The sequence below is a fragment of the Diabrotica virgifera genome, chromosome 3 (genome assembly GCF_917563875.1).
Source record: "Diabrotica virgifera virgifera chromosome 3, PGI_DIABVI_V3a".
Taxonomy (NCBI): Eukaryota; Metazoa; Arthropoda; class Insecta; order Coleoptera; family Chrysomelidae; genus Diabrotica; species Diabrotica virgifera.
Genome location: NC_065445.1, coordinates 205,937,355 through 205,956,686, shown reverse-complemented (window position 1 = coordinate 205,956,686; position 19,332 = coordinate 205,937,355). Strand labels below are relative to the sequence as shown.

Here is a 19,332-nt window from a genome sequence, read left to right as displayed (position 1 = left end):
TTTATCGACTTCGAAAAGGCCTTTGACCGTGTAAATAGGGCACATATGTGGAAAATCCTTAGATTATATGGGATACCACAAAAAATCATAAACTTTATTAAACTCTTCTACGAAGGATACAAAGCCAAACTAGAACATTCAGGTGAAGTAACAGAAGAAATATCCATAGAAAGTGGAGTCAAACAGGGTTGTGTACTATCCCCTACCCTATTTCCTATTATGATAGATTGGGTAATGAGGAAAGTAATCGACGATGGAACAGGCATCAGGTGGAACCTTTTCAAACAGCTAGAAGATCTCGAATTTGCAGATGACATCTGCCTGATAACTGAACACCGAAATCATATGCAAGCAAAAATTGACAAATTGGCACAGTATTCCGACACGATCGGACTTCGAATAAAGACAGAAAAAACTAAACTTCTAAAAAATAATAACCATCCAAATAATAAAATAATGATAAACGGTAAAAAAGTAGAAGAGGTAGACAAGTTCACATATCTGGGATCTGTCATGGAAAGGAGCGGTGGGTGTAAAAAGGATATACAGACGAGAGTAACAAAGGCGCAACACGCATTCAACGCCTTAAATAAAATTTGGCAAACAAACGAAATATCGGAAACATCAAAAATTAAAATCTTTAACAGTTGCATTAAAAGTATGCTGCTCTATGGAGCAGAAACATGGAAACAGGACGAAAATACAACTAAAAAACTACAAACATTTGTAAACAAATCTCTAATAAAAATCCTGAAAATATACTGGCCAAACAAAATAACTAATACAGAACTATGGGAAAGGACAAAGCAAACTAACGTATCTACTACAGTCAAGGAGAAAAAATGGAAATGGATCGGCCACACTTTAAGGAAAGACCAAAGCATCATAACAAGACAAGCACTTGAATACCAACCAGAGGGGAAAATAAAGAGGGGCAGAACAGACAAAAGCTGGAAAAGAACAACAACGAGAGAACACGAAAAAATTAGACTAAGATGGGGCGAAGTCAAAAAGAGAGCAAAAGATAGAAGAGAGTGGAGGGAATTAGTTCACAGTTTATCCAGAGAATAAACACAAAAGAAGATGCGCTGTCCCGGCCAGACAGCAATCTTACACTTTTGGCCAAGAAACGCATAAGCGCCCAATACTCCACAAGGAGGGATTAAACGAGAGAGAGAGAGTATACATTTAACAGCGCAGAGATGGGCATAATATTTTTAATACGGGATAAATGCATAGTACGACTTATTAACCCCTTCGGTACGGTGATGCACCCGTGTGCATCAAGCTTGCCTGTCCGCTCAGTACGGTGATGCACACGGGTGCATCATGACTTTTCGTTCGCCATAAGGCGGTACCACCATCTTCATCATATTTCAGGTATTTTTGTTCTGTCCGAATTACCTTATTCAAATCTAAAAGTGGGGAAACCACGCCCAAAAGTGGGTGATGTCCAGAGGGAGATTAGATTTAGTTAATTTGATTGGTGATAAGGTTTGGATGTTTGACTGATGGGATTTTGTGGGGGGTGAATTTACTGTGCTGCTGTTTACAACTTACCTTACTATCCCTTGCAAGATAATTCGGATGGAATTTCCCAGATTAGGAGACTGGGACGATATCGAGCAAAAAATAATCTGGGGAATTCCATACGAATTATCTTGTTTATCTTTTTTAATATTTTTTGTTTGAAATGGTTTTTTATGGATAAAATTTAATTTAACTCACATACTATGGAGTAGGGATGGCGGTTTTTGACAAAACACCGGTTTTCGGTTATACCTGTTTTTTTACTTACGGTTTAACCTGGCGGATATAACCGGGCAAAAAACCGGTTTTTGGAAAAACCGGTTTTCGGTTTTTTTAATCCAATAGGTTACAAAGTTACATTTACAATACACTTTAGTTTGCGATACTCCATTCGACCCGATATCAATATGATCAAAATTAGTACTATCGAAAGTACATGTATTACTTTTAACACGTTTGTATATTTGTCTAATAGGTACATTTTAACTAATTTAATACTTCCTGTATGAGTGTATTATTTTGAAAACGTAGAGAAATTCTTGGAAATTCGTATTCGTAATCAGTAATTCGATATTCATAGTCAGAGCATTATTTTTGGTAATCAGAAAAAGTCATTCACCAACTTTCAATGTCAAGAGTTAAGTGTGAAAATAGATGATGTTTGCGTCTAATTCAACCAGACCACTTCTTATGTAAATATTTTGATTACAAATACCTTTTCAAGGAAATATTATAATAAAACTTAATAATTGTTTCTGGGTGATGTGAGATTGAATTGGGATACACAGCATCTCAATAAACATCATATTACAAATAAACCTTTTAATAATTAAATGCCCGTGGTAATGTTTGTTTAATAAATACGAGTAACCTAGTTTTGCATGCTAGTATTTGATACAAGGTCGAGTTGCAATAATATTCAGTGGGTGTTTATTAACAGTCAGCACTTTAAATCACGGTCACCTCGTCTTACCAAAACAGTAAATAAACAATAACCGACTTTAATTATATTTTTACGAGAACAGAGAAATGAATGAGCAGTTGAGATTCGACGGGGTAACATCGATTTCAAGTAAATAATATACCACCAGTTATTTTCTGTGATATATTTAACGTGTAAATAAATGTCTTAACAACGAACTATATTTACTACATCAACCCTCATAGTCGGGGTAACCACCCCTCAGTATCCAGGGTGGCTCAGAAGGCGGGAGCCACCATATGGCGATCCAAGACCAGGGAAGAACTCAGGACTGGTAAACTGGAACAAGGATGGGAGGAAAGTCGTCCAAGGATGAACTCCAGGAGAATGGAGTAGTGAACAGCAACTTTATCGTCAAGAATAAGGACGTCAAACCCGGTACGGAGCTGAAGGTGCTGCTTTACATAATTACGGCTGTTCTGATTCTTAGATTGGCGTGGTCATTATGGAAGGCCCACAGAAGGAACCTCAAAAGGAACATTCATCGTGGACTGGCGAGATCTACAGCGAACATTGACGTGTAAAAGTGGTGAGTCCATATTATCTATTTTTATGGTATTTCCTGATTCGTATAATATAAAATATAAAGTATAAAGTAATATTAACGTAATTATCATTTAAGACGCACATTACCTTTTAAGTTTTACCTATTTTTACTTAATTATTCTATTTTAATTTCCTTATGATACCAATATTTATCAAAATATACAGAATTTTTTTTTTAACCCTGATATTAGTTATTATAGGACGTAATGATACATTTTATTTGATACTGATTTTTATATGATTTTTTTATATATTTACCAACATATTTTATCTTTGCTGATTCTTATCCATTTATTATGGGACTACTGATTTTTATTACACTTTTATGGGCTAAGCAGTAGACCCCTTTTAATGGTGATTTTTATTGAGTGATATACTGATTTTTTATGGCAATTTACTATATTTTTACTATTTTTGACATAATATTTTTCATATATATTTACTATACCGCGTAAGACTGTCAAATTTATGCGTTCGTTACGGGTACAGGAATAAGAAAATTATGAATAAATGAGTAGCAACAAAGTTACTTGGGAAGATTTCATCAAAATAGTTGAGGAGATTACGCAAGAAGTAACAAGACAAAGTAGAAGGGTCTTGAAGAAGAAAGTACCTAAATCTAAGGATATACAAGAAGAAGTAACGACACAGCTAATTAAATTGTATAACAAATTCACACATTTAACGAAGAAAAATTGGGAAGCGCTATCGGACAAACAAAGAGAAGCGTGCAACAAATATTTCGGAAAAATAAGAGACAAAGTTATACGCTCATTTCAAGCTGTAAACCTAAGGACAGTAGTTCCAAGTTCAATACATCAACTAATCGACAAGGAAATAGAGGAAGAACAAAGCGACGAAGAAGTAGAAGAGGAAAAAAGTGAGGAGGAGATAGAGGAAAAAATTGACAAGGAAATAAAAGAGGGAAAAAGCGACATAAAACAAGAGATAAAAATATTAAACATGGCTCTGACAATCAACGAATTTTTGAATATTGGAAGCAAGGTATTGCCCAACGAGTTTGATGGAAGCGCAGGGAAATTACAACCATTTTTAGACGCATTAGAGTTACTTGGAAAAATAGCAGAAGGACATGAAGAGACAGCAATAACATTAATAAAAACAAGATTGACTAATAAGGCTAGAAATCTGATAACTACAGAGGATACGATCCCACTTATAGCAGCGGCACTGAAGAAAGAATTAAGAGGTGACAATCCGAAAACGATAATAGACAAGTTAACAAAGAAAAGGCAAGGAAACAAAGAGGCAGCAGTGTACGCATCCGAAGTAGAGGAATTAGCGGAACAGTTGAAAGTAGCATACATAGCGGAAGGAATGCCATTGGAGCTAGCGAAAAAATACACAACGGAAACAGTTGTAGCAACAATGAAGCGAAACGTTAATACGGATAGAGCAAAGTTAATACTGGAGGCAGCTAATTTCACAACACCGCAGGAAGTAGTATCTAAATTTTTATCGATTGATACGACAGAGGAGAACACACAGGGAAGAGTGTTCAATTATAGGACGAATTATGAAAATAGGAGAGGACAACAGCAATACCGAAGAGGATACCACAACAAATACGACAGAGGAAGAAGAAATAACTTCGGACAACGGATCGAAGGAGAAGAAACAGGAAACCAACGGAATTATTCCAACAGAGGATATAGACAATTCAACAACCAAACGTACAGAGGAAACCAGAGAGGAGGACGAAACAGAAACGTAAGGCTACTTGAGTTAAAAGACAGCCAAGAGGAAACAGAAAACCAGCAGTTGGGGTTTTGAATGAACGAAACAAGGAAAGTACACAGTCAGAAGTGGAATATAATATTTACAACTTCGACTTAAACCTAACGAATTTTGTACGAATGAAAACAGGAATCCTAGAAAACACAAATACCTTTATCATAGACACAGGAGCTGATATTTCAATACTGAAATGTTCACAAGATTTTATGAAGGAAAATGTGAAACCAAACACAAAAGCGAAAATAAAAGGAGTAACTAAAGGAGAATTACAAACAATGGGAGAAGTTGAAACAACACTAGAAGTAAAAGGATCTCGATTTGAGCATATCTTTCAATTAGTGGAACCTAGCTTTCCTATTCCAACCGACGGAATCATTGGGAGCGACTTCATTTCAAATTTTCAATGCGTACTAGACTATGCTAACCTTAAAATGCACATTAAAGAGGACAACGATTGTTACATTAGTACAAGCATTTTGGATAATATAGATAATGACACGATAATAATACCGCCCAGATGTGAAATTTACAGAATCGTAAAAATTTTTCAAACGCTGAAGAACGACAGGATAGTGGAACAACAAGAAATACAACCAGGAATATTCATAGCGAGAGCAATTATTTCAAGTAATAATCCGTACATCAAAATTTTGAACACAACCTACGAAACGACAGCAAGGATAGGAAAATGGAATTACGGGAATCATTGAAGTTAGACATTCCAGAATACATACGCGATAAGTTAGTATCTTTATGTGAAGATTATTCAGATATATTCGCCCTAAGGCACGACATGCTAACATGTAACAACTTCTACGAGCAGAAACTGAGAGTTAAAGACCAAACTCCGGTATACATTAAAAACTATAGGACACCTCATGCACAAACAGAGGAATTAAACCGGCAAGTGCAAAAACTGAGAGACCAAGGAATAATAGAACCGTCTACATCAGAATACAACAGCCCAGTAGTACTGGTACCGAAAAAGGCGATAGATGGAAATAAAGCATGGAGATTATGCATAGATTTTAGACAACTGAACAAGAAAATAGTCACAGACAAATTTCCTTTACCAAGGATAGACTCGATACTAGATCAACTAGGAAGAGCGAAATGGTTTTCGGTTATAGACTTAATGTCAGGTTTTCACCAGATACCATTAGAAAAATCATCGAGAAAATACACATCGTTTAGCACAGAAAATGGAGCATTTCAATTTACCAGATTACCTTTTGGATTAAATGTAAGCCCAAATAGCTTTTCAAGGATGATGTCAATAGCATTTTCGGGATTAACACCAGACAAAGCATTTCTTTACATGGACGATATAGTAGTGATAGGAATATCTGAAAAACATCACCTAGACAACCTGAAAAAGACATTTGAGACATGTCGAAAATTCAATTTGAAACTTAACCCAGGAAAATGTCAATTTTTTAGAAGAGAAGTAACATATTTAGGACATGATCTTTCTCAGGAAGGAGTATCACCAGACAAAGCAAAATATGCAACGATTGAACAATACCCGACACCTAAGACAGCGGAAGAAACAAAAAGATTCGTAACATTTTGTAACTATTATAGACGTTTTATTCAAAATTTTGCTGAAATATGTAGACCACTCAACAGATTATCAAGAAAAGGAGTTGAATTTTTTTGGTCAGAAGAATGTGAAAAAGCATTCAATAAGCTTAAATCATCTCTGATGAAGCCACCGATCCTAAAATATCCAGATTTCAATAAACAATTCATCCTAACAACAGACGCATCCAACGAGAGTTGTTCAGCAATTTTAAGTCAAGATTATAACGGCATAGACCTACCTATAGCATACGCATCAAGAACTTTTAATAAAGGAGAATGTAATAAACCTATAATCGTTAAGGAATTACTAGCGATTCATTGGGGAATTAATAATTTCAAATGTTATTTATATGGAGCACCAACATTTTTAGTAAAAACGGATCATAAACCACTAACACATTTATTTGCAATGAAAGAACCAACTTCGAAACTTACAAGAATCAGATTAGATTTAGAGGAATACGATTTCGAAATAGAATACATAACAGGGAAAAATAACTATGCAGATAGTCTTTCAAGAATAACATTACATCAACTAAAGAACCTATACATAGACAATACCCATATATTAGCTATAACACGAGCTCAAGCAAGAGAAAATAAGAAGGAAGCAAGGCAAACGAAGGCAGAAAGCGAACTCGCACTACAGCCAGAAGCCCACAAACAGACAGTAAGAAAGGTACTAAATAATTTAGAGGCGCATAGACTACCAATTTTGTCTTTTGGAGCAGAACTAATCTCACCAAGGCTGAGCATTAGGGTCAAAAACAAAATAAAGTGCAGCAAGAGCATAGCCACAGGATTCAATCATGTCGATTTAAACCAAATGTTGGCACAGCTTGATAAGCTGGCGGTAGAGAATGCAGTACGTAAAGTAAAAATATACGTAAACGATATTATTTTTAAAGTGTGCACAATTGAGGAATTTATTAAACAAGGAAACAAAATATTAAAGAATGTTGAAATATACATATGTGAAGTACCAGAAACAATAGAAGAAGACAAAGAAAAACACAGGCTAATAGAAGAATATCACAATCATCCGATGTTTGGAGGACACGTAGGAAATAACAGACTCATAAAGAAGCTAAAAGCAAGATTTAGATGGAAAAATTTGGAAAAAGACGTAAGAAAATACGTTAAACAATGTCATAAATGTCAAATTAATAAACCGAAAAAAACACATGTCGAAGAATTCGTGATATCGGACACTTCTTCCAAACCATGGGACATAGTATATATAGATACGATAGGTCCATTCACTAAAAGTAACGAAGGTAATAGATACTGTATAACAATGTTATGTGAACTTACTAAATACGCGGTCAGCATACCCGTGTGCAATAAAGAAGCAGATACAATAGCCCGAGGAATTTTTGATCATTTCATACCAACATACGGACTCATGAAGCAAATAAGAACAGACCAAGGCACAGAATATAAAAATGAAGTAATGCAGGAATTAACAAAGCTATTAAAAATAGAGCACAACTTCTCAACGGCATACCATCCACAGTCCATTGGAAGTTGCGAAAAACTACACAGAACATTAAACGAGTACGTAAGAGCATTCATAGATGAAGACAGAGAAAATTGGGATGTGTGTTGCAGGATGTTCACATACTGCTACAATACAACCCCTAACGCTTACCATGGTTACACACCGTTTGAACTATTATATGGCAGGAAGGTTAACCTACCAGAAGACCTTACACAGGAGGTTCAACCATGTTACAATATAGATGCTTACTACAATGAGTTACGTTACAAACTACAAAGCGCACACGAGAGAGCTAGAACCTTCTTACTAAAGCACAAAAAAGAGCGACAAGAAAAGAATAAGCTCAAAGCAACACCACAACAATTTAAAATAGGAGACCTAGTCCTGGTAAAAAGGGAAGAGAATGGTAAGTTTGATAGTCTTTATGTAGGCCCTTTCACAATAACAGAAGTAAATAATGTTAATTGTAAGATCAGATCGGAAAACAATAAAATCAAGGAAATACATAAGAATAGACTATATGCTTACAATCCGAGAACACCGTGAGTGACAAGTGAAACGGGAACAGTCTAGATAACGAACATTTTCACTTTTATTTTTTTGTATCTAATTAGTATTTATAGGAAAAATGTATATATTGTACTTCGTAAAACGCAGCAAGTAATTAGTGGTACTATTAGAAAAATTTTCTTCCTTATCCGTAGTCAGAAAATTTTCGGGGGAAGGGGAAGATGAATTGGGATACACAGCATCTCAATAAACATCATATTACAAATAAACCTTTTAATAATTAAATGCCCGTGGTAATGTTTGTTTAATAAATACGAGTAACCTAGTTTTGCATGCTAGTATTTGATACAAGGTCGAGTTGCAATAATATTCAGTGGGTGTTTATTAACAGTCAGCACTTTAAATCACGGTCACCTCGTCTTACCAAAACAGTAAATAAACAATAACCGACTTTAATTATATTTTTACGAGAACAGAGAAATGAATGAGCAGTTGAGATTCGACGGGGTAACATCGATTTCAAGTAAATAATATACCACCAGTTATTTTCTGTGATATATTTAACGTGTAAATAAATGTCTTAACAACGAACTATATTTACTACATCAACCCTCATAGTCGGGGTAACCACCCCTCAGTATCCAGGGTGGCTCAGAAGGCGGGAGCCACCATAAGATTGCACTTTTAGTTTGCTTCTGTATTTTATAAAATAAAATAAAATTTGAATTATGGATTTGTTTGGAATAATTACTTGAGAATAATAATTATGATTGGGATTCAAAATAATACCTAACCTAATCCTAATCACCGTAAAAACCTAATAACCGGTTTTTACTTTAAAAAGAAAAAACCGGTTATAACCGGGACAAAAAAACAAGCGGTAAAACCGGTAATTGTGAAGTAAAAAAACCGGTTTTAGGTTTAAACCGGTAGGTTTTTCCCATCCCTAATGTAGAATAATAAATTTAATAAAAATAGTTTTATTCCTAAAATAGGTGTTATTATTACATTAACTTTAATTAGTTGTAGTGTGATACTGTATTTTATCCGACCGCGTGAAGCCGCTCGGTAAGCGCTCGAATCCGTATACAGGAGCCGACTTGCCGAATGACGGTCCGGCACTAAAGGGTTAAAGGACTTACTAAACATATCCATGTGAACTGCCCATTTTAATTTTGAGTCGAGATGGATACCTTATTAAGTGCTGTATTAAGAACAACTGCATGAAAATAAATTACTATACTCTATTAAATTACCGTAAAAATAATTTACTCGCTATATTTCAAAAGTTATCTATCTGTAATAAAATAACAATTATTCTTATGGTAGAGGAGTCTAAGCGGGGATTTTTCCAGTAACTCGAGCACGTCAGGTTATCATATGGGGAGAAACCTGTTACCCTGTAGATGTACCTCTACCATATATTGGCTCTAAACACGAGGGAGTTCATTAAGAGGGGGGGGGGGGGGGAGCGAAAAATTTCTATCCTCAGAAAAACTCGAAATCGTCAGATTAAGATAAGATAAGCTAAGTACATGCAAAACAGTATACATTTAAAAAATCTGGCGATTTGGGTAAGGAAATGGACGAGTCACAAAGTTTCATAAGAGAAAAGCGAATATTTCGTGAAACGATAGATCTAAAAACTAAAAAATACGTGCTCAATATTTCTCAAAAATCTATTAAATGATTCCAAACACGACTCCCCACGGAGAGGGGTGGGGGGTAAATTTAAAATTTTAAATACGAATCCCGCAATATTTCGTAAAATGAACATCAGACCGAAAAACTGAAAAATACACTTATTCAGTATGTTTGAAAAATCTATCGAATGGCACCAAACACGACCCCACACGGAGGTGGGGTGGGGGGTTACTTTAAAATGTTAAATAGGAGCCCACATTTTTATTGCAGATTCAGATTCCTTACGTCAAAATAAGTAACGTTTATTTGAAACATTTTTTCGAATTATGGATAAATGGCACTATAATCGGAAAAAACGATTGTTGGAAATGGAAAATTAAATTAAAAATGGAAAGTTCCCACTAAAATCGAAAACTTTACTTAACTTTTTTTTGTTTTTGAACCTACTCTTTACAACCCAATAGGTCCCCAAAGCGCTCGAGTCTGCACATTTAGCATACTTTCCTTCCCTACTATCATATTTAAAAAATAAATCGGATATATAACCAAAAATGTTTGATTTACCTGAATATCTTGGAATAAACCGAGCATAATTAAAACAAAACAAATACTAGATGCTGTTGTATCAGTGGTCTGAAAATGTCATAAATTAATGTAATTAACAACAGTTAACCTGTACGGTGATGAGCGCGCTAATAACCTGCAAAATAACTCAAAAGATGGAAAACATAATACATTGTGGAGTAAAATAAGATGAAACTAGTTAAGGTGGAAATTATCGATAAAAGCGTATAAATAAACATTACATTACATAATTTCCCATCTTTAGACGTACGACAATTGTTACTGTGACAGGAAAATTTTATAAAATACTCCTGTCACAGATGTCTAAAGGTGGGAAACTATATAATTTTTTTTTATAAAGTGTGATGCAAATGAAAAGAATAAATTCGTTATTTCATAAACCGACCATTTTAAGGAAAAAGCCCGAAACAAGTCGATTTTTATTTATAAATTATGATATTTGGGAATATATAGCATACAAGTAACGTCATCCATCTGGTTGTGATGACGTCATTGATGATTCTTTTAAATGAGAATATGGGTCGTGTGCTAGCTCATTTGAAAGGCTATTTAATTCTCTCTTTTAAGGAAAAAGCCCGAAACAGATCGATTTTTATTTTTAAATTATGATATTTTGGCATATATTTATGTATTAGTTGACCGATTAAAAAGACCATCGGGAAATATTTTATTTATCAAAAATGAATATCCATTTTCCATTTCGTTGCAACATGAAACTACAGCCACATCATCATTGTAGTTCAATCAGAGAGAGCAGCAAGCACCTCTACAGGTTTCGAAATTTATGTGTCTCTCATCAGGTGGCACATATGCTGCTCTCTCTGACCCGACTAGGACAAACCCCGGCGTGCAGTCACGGATTGCAACGAACGAAATGGCAGGGATGCCCTAGCGGCAACTGCTAGCAAAAGACTAAGTTTTCCATCTAATAGCACATAAAACAACATCAAACATGTTAGTCTACATCCTACCAGTCTGAAAACAATGGGAACCTTCTCTAGTTACACCTCCGAGGCTTCTTCAATTTGCAAGCCATACGGATGCTGAGACTAAAGAGACTAAAGAAGATGAGCGCGATAAAGTTTCAACGAGAATGGTTCCATTCATACTGGAGTAAACATGTAGATCAAAAATGAATAACTATTTTCCATTTCGTTGCAACATGAAACTACAGCCGCATCATCATTGAAGTTTAATCAGAGGGAGCAGCAAGCACCTCTACCGGTTTCGAAACTTATTACTCTCTCATCAAACACCCAATCCATTATGTGAACCGTAGTGTGGTATATATACTCTCTTGTTCAGACTGTGATGCTACCTATATTGGTAGAACTTACAGATCTCTTTCCACCCGATCTGCTGAACACAGCAAGAGAGATACCACTTTAGCCTTTTCACACCATTTAAAAGTCAATAAACATGAACTTAAGATTCCTGAAGGTGTTCAGTTGATACAAAATATTTCACAAAAAAATACAATACGTTTGGACTTATATGAGGATTTGGAAATTGTCAAAGACCTGAAGAAAAGTCCCAACTGTGTCAATAGACAAACATCTCTTAACCGTAATTTTGTGCCCATTCACCGTTAATTATTCTCATAATTGATATTACTTTGTCACACAATTTTTCTCTTCTTCCATCCTACCCACTCTCCTCAGCAACGTATTCCCCTTTTCAACTATTTTCTTCTGGTCTTCACTGTTTCAATTCCTTTAAACACACTAATAATTAATAACCACATAATTCCCTATTAATCAAAACCCAATTAATTCACCGTACCATTTTCTCACTTTCCCTCTTCCCATTACTTCGTTCAGTTCAACCCTCATATCCCCCTTTTCTTTCACTCCACCCCTTTCCCTTATTGCACTGTCCTTTGACTTCATATTACAGTCTTTTATACTTTTTGTCTTTGATTATTTTCGAATATATACCTCTTAATTTGTTTCTAGCATTTCATCATTTAATTTCAGTTCTCATATTTAAACTCGGTCATTAATGCAGTAAAATTTTATCAATAACCTTTCTTTTAATTTTGTTTTATTAATTTTTATTTTATTTGTAACGTAATATGTTTCAACATTAATTTAATTTCATTCTTGTATCAACTGGGCTCACCTCTAATATTGCAATCTTTAACTTTAATTTTACATACCCACCACACTGTCACAAGAAATTTCCTTAAATTTTCATAATCATTATAATCTTTTTAATCATACATTTCTTACTATAATATTGACTATATCATCACTCCAATTTACTCTATTTCAATAAGCGTCTATTCACATTTTAAATCGGCTCCTCAACTTATACAACCAACAACACATTGTCCAGATGAGGTTAATTTCCATATTTATTTTTTCTCTATGAGGTGGTTAAGGTTGGTAAAGGGTCTTGGAGACGAGATGGGTTGTCGAGACCCAGATTATATTAAAACTCTAAGCAATGCCCACTGTCTCCTGACGAATAAGTCAGGATGTTCTAGGAATACAAATCAGCTCTGCCAAAAAATCCTACTCTCACGTCCTCGTGTGCGTTATGTAGCAGACTAGAGAGGGTGAAAGGCGAGTCTCCGGCGCCTGAAAACTGGAACTGCTCGACTATGGGAATAAACCCAGACAGAAAATTTTGGTCCTCCAGGTTGGGGTTGTGACGATGGGCTTGCTCCTCATCTCACGTCAAAAAGACAAATGCAAAAAAGCCCAAGGGTAGCCTCGGAAATACAGATGGATTAAATAGGAAACGACCACGGCATAGAAAAAGGATAATGAATTTTGGAACTCCTAATACACAAGGATGTAGTGGCAAACTAACAGAAATCATTCGCGATCTAAATGAACACCAGATCACAATAACAGCCCTAACAGAGACGAAAAAGAAATGAACGGGAGTCGAAACAATTGGCGACTACCTACAAATCTACAGCGGTATGCCAAAAAAACAACGTGCACGAAGAGAAGTATCCCTACTAGTACATAAAAAATTAAAAAATAAAATCACAGACTGGGAAGCAGTAAACGAAAACATAATGAGAGTTAATATGAACATCTTAAAAAAAAATAACGTTTATAGGAGTGTACGGTCTATCAAACGATGCTCTAATAGCGGAAAAAGATTAGTGCTTCGAGGATTTAAATGAAACAATAATAAAAGTAGGAGAAAACAGAGAAATAATAGTATTAGGAGATCTAAATGCTAGAACCGATAAAAAGTCAAATAATAAAGTAGTAGGACCATTTGGAGAAGACATAGTCAATGAAAATGGAGGCAGATTAATAAATGTATGCGAACAACATGAGCTAGCAATCAGTAATGGTTACTTTAAGCACAAAGAAATACAAAAATACACATGGACACAACCTACTAGAAATTTAAGATCAATAATAGATTAAGTGATAATCAAACAGAAAACCGCGTTAGATATTGAGGATGTCAGGGTATATAGAGGAATATGTAACATATCGGACCACCACCTGCTTAAAACTAAAATCTTTTTCCCGGTACAATCGAACAAGCAAAGATCAACACAAATACCGGAAGAAAACACAACAGATATCACAGAGGAAAAGTATAATGTAGAACGCCTACGATATGATAGCACAAAATATCTTTACCAACAAAGACTAGATGAATATCTTCAAGAAACAGAGGGTCTTACTAGAGGAGGCATACGGAAAAGTACAGGCAATATAAGAAAAGCTGCTAAAGAAGCCTTGGGAATTGGACAAATAACCAGAAGCAATAAATATTGGTGGAACTCTGAGATTGAAGAACTGGTTAGAGAAAACAACGAGCTATATCTAAAATGGCTAAACACAAAACAAGATGAAGATCTCAGAAAATACAAAGAAAAGAAAAAAGGCACAAGGCGAAAGATCATGCAAGGAAAAAGAGAAACATGGGATAAAAAGTGCAAAGAAATAGATATTTATATCGGAGGTAAACAATGCAGTGAAGCATGGAAATTCATTAACAATGTAAAAGTCGATAAAAAATCCTACAGCCCAATACAGCTAATACCAACAAAAAAAATGGATAGATAATTATATGGATCTACTTATCGAAGAAAGAACAGAATACAAAGATCAAGCTCAAAATGAAATAAATATAGAACGCGAACAAGTACTAATTGATGTAGCAGTAGTGACTAAAGCGGTAAAACAGCTTAAAAATGGAAAATCCCCCAGCTCCGGCGGAATATCAGCAGAATTGATAAAAAACGGAAGCAGAAATTGTTTAGATCTCTTGCATACATATTCACAAAGTACGTCAATGGAGAAAGCATCCCAGAAGAATGGAAAACAGCTTTCATAACATCGATATATAAAAAAGGTAACAAATTAGATTGAAATAACTACCGAGGGCTATCAGTAACGAGTACGGTAAAGTAGGATCTATGGAAGAATAATCAGAGATATGATGGAAGACGAATACAAAAACCAAGAGGAAGAGGAGCAGAACAGGTTTCGAGCTGGTAGATCTTGCACAGACAACGTTTTCCGCTTAAAACAAATTATAGAGAAGAAATTAGCACGGAATAGATCAACACACCTTTCATTCATAGATTTAGAAAAAGCATATGATAACATACCTATCTCGAAATTATGGCAGGTACTCTAGGAAACTTAAATCAATCATACACTCATAAAAGCTGTTCAGAATATAATATACACAGGGCCGCGTTTAGGTCAAATGACGCCCTAGACAGTTCTCTAGTAGCCGCCCTTCAAACATGTACCATTTTTGCGAAAAAAAACTGCAAGCAGAACTTTTTATTTAAATAAGAATGTTAGGTTCTTCAAATAATGTTTGAAGATGTGTTAAAAATATTATTTATTTTACATCAGACGTAATGTTACATATTACTATTATAAGTATGTTTGAGCGTTTTGACCTGTGCCCAATGCATGCGTTTTAAAGCATGATACGTAGAAATTGCCTGTTTGTAGGCGCGCCTACTCGTTCGATTTTAAATGAGAGATGCATTGAAAACATTACTCAAGCTTTGTTTACTATAGCTTTGTTACTCTAGCTTTGTTTAACAATAAAATAATTAATTTTTAGCAATGCAAAAAAAAGGTTTGTTTTGTTAAGAATTGCTGTTATGTATTTCTTCAAGTTCTTTGTTTATAACAATCTTATGGACATCCGGATCAACTGTTAACCAAAAAATTCGTGTTTTACGGGACAAAATACATAAAAAACTTGGGTAAGTCCATCTGAATAAAGTAGGCCGTTGTACCGTTTTCTATTAATAATAATAGTATGACTACAAAAAATGGATTTTTCAGAAAAAATTATTTTTTCAAAAATTGTTAAAAAAATTAGACTGTTTATTAATTAATAAATGTCTAGACAAATTGTATACACAAAAGTACATACAAATTAAAAGCAGAAAGATCAAAATCCATTGAGTAGATCCCAAGATATAGAAAATGATAGTAGTTTTAAGTTGCTTTTTTAGTTTTTGGACTCATGCATTTGTCGGCTCCCGCCAGGTAACTGACAACTTTTTTAGTTATTGCTGACCTATAGGATGAAAACCTGCATTATGTTTCCTGCCTAGAGTTCGCATTCGTTTTTTAATTATTAACAATTTAGGGCAATCAAAGCAGCAGCTCCCCCTTCACTCACCATGACTATAAATAGTCACCATTTGAACTACATTTTTAAAAATTCGAGTAAAATATCACCTTTTCGAATATGTAAAAAGATGTTTTCTACGGAAAATATTTTTCTAAATAAGTTATTCTAAATATGTATAAACTAGGATTTTTTACTATATTAGATAATTTTTTATCTTTTGTTAATATATTTTGATAGTATCACTTTTCTACTTTCATTTGGCATAAGCAAAATTACCCTATCTTCATTATTTTCTGTCATGTGTTATTGCAAAACAAAGGTCTCTGGGATAAGGGACCGTTCAAATATTACGTAACGCAGGTTGGGGGGTCAAAAATCTTCAAAAATTGCGTTACATAATAGTTAAACGCCCATTACAGTACCTTACGTAGGTGGGGGTCAAAAATCTTCAAAAATCGCGTTACGTACGTAATACTTCAACGCTCCCTAAACAAATATAATAACTTTTAAACTAATTAATTGATCGGTCGTATTTATCGGTTAATTAAAAAATGTAAATATAAACTTTAAACAATATAATGTACTAACCATAGAATTAAGATGAAACTTGTAAGCAATCTGCAAACACACCAATAATGTAATAAGCCTTATAATACGAAAAAAAAGAAACAAAAAAATGAAACAAAAAAATAGACAAAAAAAATAAAATAAAAATTAACAAAAAAGAAAAAAACAAAATAAAAACTTAAAATTTATATACACATTATATACCATATCAAAAAAAAATGTAATGTTAAAAAAAAACTACTGAATATAAAAAAAAAAAAAATTAAAAACAAACAGTAACAGTCAAAACAAATCAAACTTTTTAATTTAATTAACTACTAACTCGAACTCTGATTGTGAAACACTGCAGGTCAAAGTTAGTTGTAGTAAAATTTATTAATAAATAACGATTTTCAGTTATTTTGCAGTTTACGAAGCAACAAATTAACTTTTTAACTTTCAAAAATCGTCATTTTGAATGTTTTTCAATGTTCTAAAAAAATAAATTTTGTAATTTTATTTCAACTATTTAGCTTTTTAATTGAGTGCAAAAAATGAAAAAAATTGCGTTGATTGCACTAAATTGATAATAATTAAAAAACGGACGCGAACTCTAGGCAGGAAACATGTAGGTTTTCATCCTATAGGTCAACAGTCAACAATAACTAAAAAAGTAGTTAGCTGCCTCGATATTTCAGTTTCCCGAACATGGTCTATTTCTTGCTTATTTCCCTGGAGTATATCTGTGCGACGACACGAACCTCATCTACTTGTAATAATACAGTTTGAAAATCCCAACTCTAACTCGATGTTCTACTGTAGACAAGTCAAATCTTTAGTTTCTGCAAAATGTGTAATAAAGAAGTGTTCAATGACCTATCGCCTTTGCCTAGCTGCCAACGGCCTAATAATCACTAAATTTATGGCTTCCGTCCTTTTTGAATTAATAGTGTTAAGATAACAGAATGCTATGTTTGTTTTATTTTTTTTGTTATGAATGCAATTTGTTTTATTCTATTTAGAAATGAATGCCCACTTCAATTTCATTGATGGACGAACATACATACTTGTTATTCGATTTTAATTTTTATATACAAATAATATTTTTTGTACAGTATTTTTGCCGCCCTCTCATAATTTGCCGCCCTAGGCAACTGCCTATATTGCCTAATGGATAAAGCAGCCCTGAATATACAAAAACATGGAAGCCCAGATAAAATTAGGCAACAGAATATCGGAACCATTCAGAATCAATAAAGGCCTACGACAGGGGTGCTGCATATCACTGACACTTTTTAAAATCTACATTGGTAAAGCTCTCCACCAGTGGAAATCGAAATGCAAAGGAATTGACATACAGATGGACGATGATACTTGTTTGTATACCCTCCAATTTGCTGATGATCAAGTAATATGTGCAAATGACAAAGAGGATCTCGAGTACATGACACGAAAATTGAATCAGGAATTTGAAAAATGGGGTTTGATAATGAACATGGAAAAGACGGTGTAGCTCTGCGTAGGAGGGGAAATTACTGACCTGCAACTGGAAACAATAAAACAATAAAACGATGTGAAAACTGTAAATACCTGGAAATAAATTTTAACAAATAGGAACGGATGATGCAGAGATAAACAGTAGAATAAATAAAGCTAGAAAATTAATTAAATCTCTGAATGGAATTTTATGGAGTACCGAAATAGGAAAACAAAGAAAATTGAGAATATATGACACAATGATAAAAAGCACACTGCTGTACGGATCTAAAACTTGGCGTATGAAAGAACATCAAATAAGGAAAATAAAAGCCACAGAAATGGATGCACTAAGAACAGCAGCTAGAAAAACGAAACTTGATAGGGTTCGAAACAACACAATTAAGGAAGAAATGGGGCTAAAAGAAACTGTGACCGACTGCATAGATAGAAAACAGCTTATATGGTATGGGCATGTTCAAATAATGCCAGAAGAAAGACTACCAAAGAAAGTAGGTATATCCGGTGGATACCACCGGAACAAAGGACACGAGGAAGACCAAAGAAATCGTGGATGGAAGGAGTTCGAAGATCAATGAGCGAACGAGGACTGACAGAGGACGATTGTAATGATAGGAGACGATGGCAATTGGGCATCGGACAACGTCGTAGGACGTTCTAACCCGAATCTCTATATATATTTTTTCTCTATAATAGAATACCAATTCACAAATTTAACTTAATTTCTTTTTCCCTCATTACCATCAATTTTATCCTCATTTTATCATTTTTACCTATTTGTTCACTTTTCTTATGTTTCAACTAATTTGATCAGTGTAATTTTATAGTTAATAATTTATAGCCAACAGATAATTCAGAATTTTAAATTCCAAAATTTTTGTTAATCAAAATGTAGTCCGTTCTTTGAAGGTAAAATATTGCAAAACCTCTAAATTTTAAAGAACTGCTTGGATTGACATGAAATTTGGCATACACATAGCTAATAAGTCAAAGAAAAAACTGATATTGTGCCTATGTGTGCTTTTGCCCTAGGGGTGAGTTTCACCCCCTTTTGGGGGTG

General features: G+C 34.3%; 1 protein-coding gene across 1 annotated transcript in view; it reads right to left on the bottom strand.

Annotated features, from left to right (window-relative positions):
* LOC126882332 (cytochrome P450 4C1-like) overlaps positions 1-19,332 on the bottom strand; it is a 271,597-nt gene that overhangs the window by 53,742 nt on the left and 198,523 nt on the right. The window contains exon 9 of the mRNA XM_050647208.1: positions 10,620-10,688. Coding sequence (XP_050503165.1) covers positions 10,620-10,688 — 69 coding nt within the window. The remainder of the gene's footprint in view (positions 1-10,619; positions 10,689-19,332) is intronic.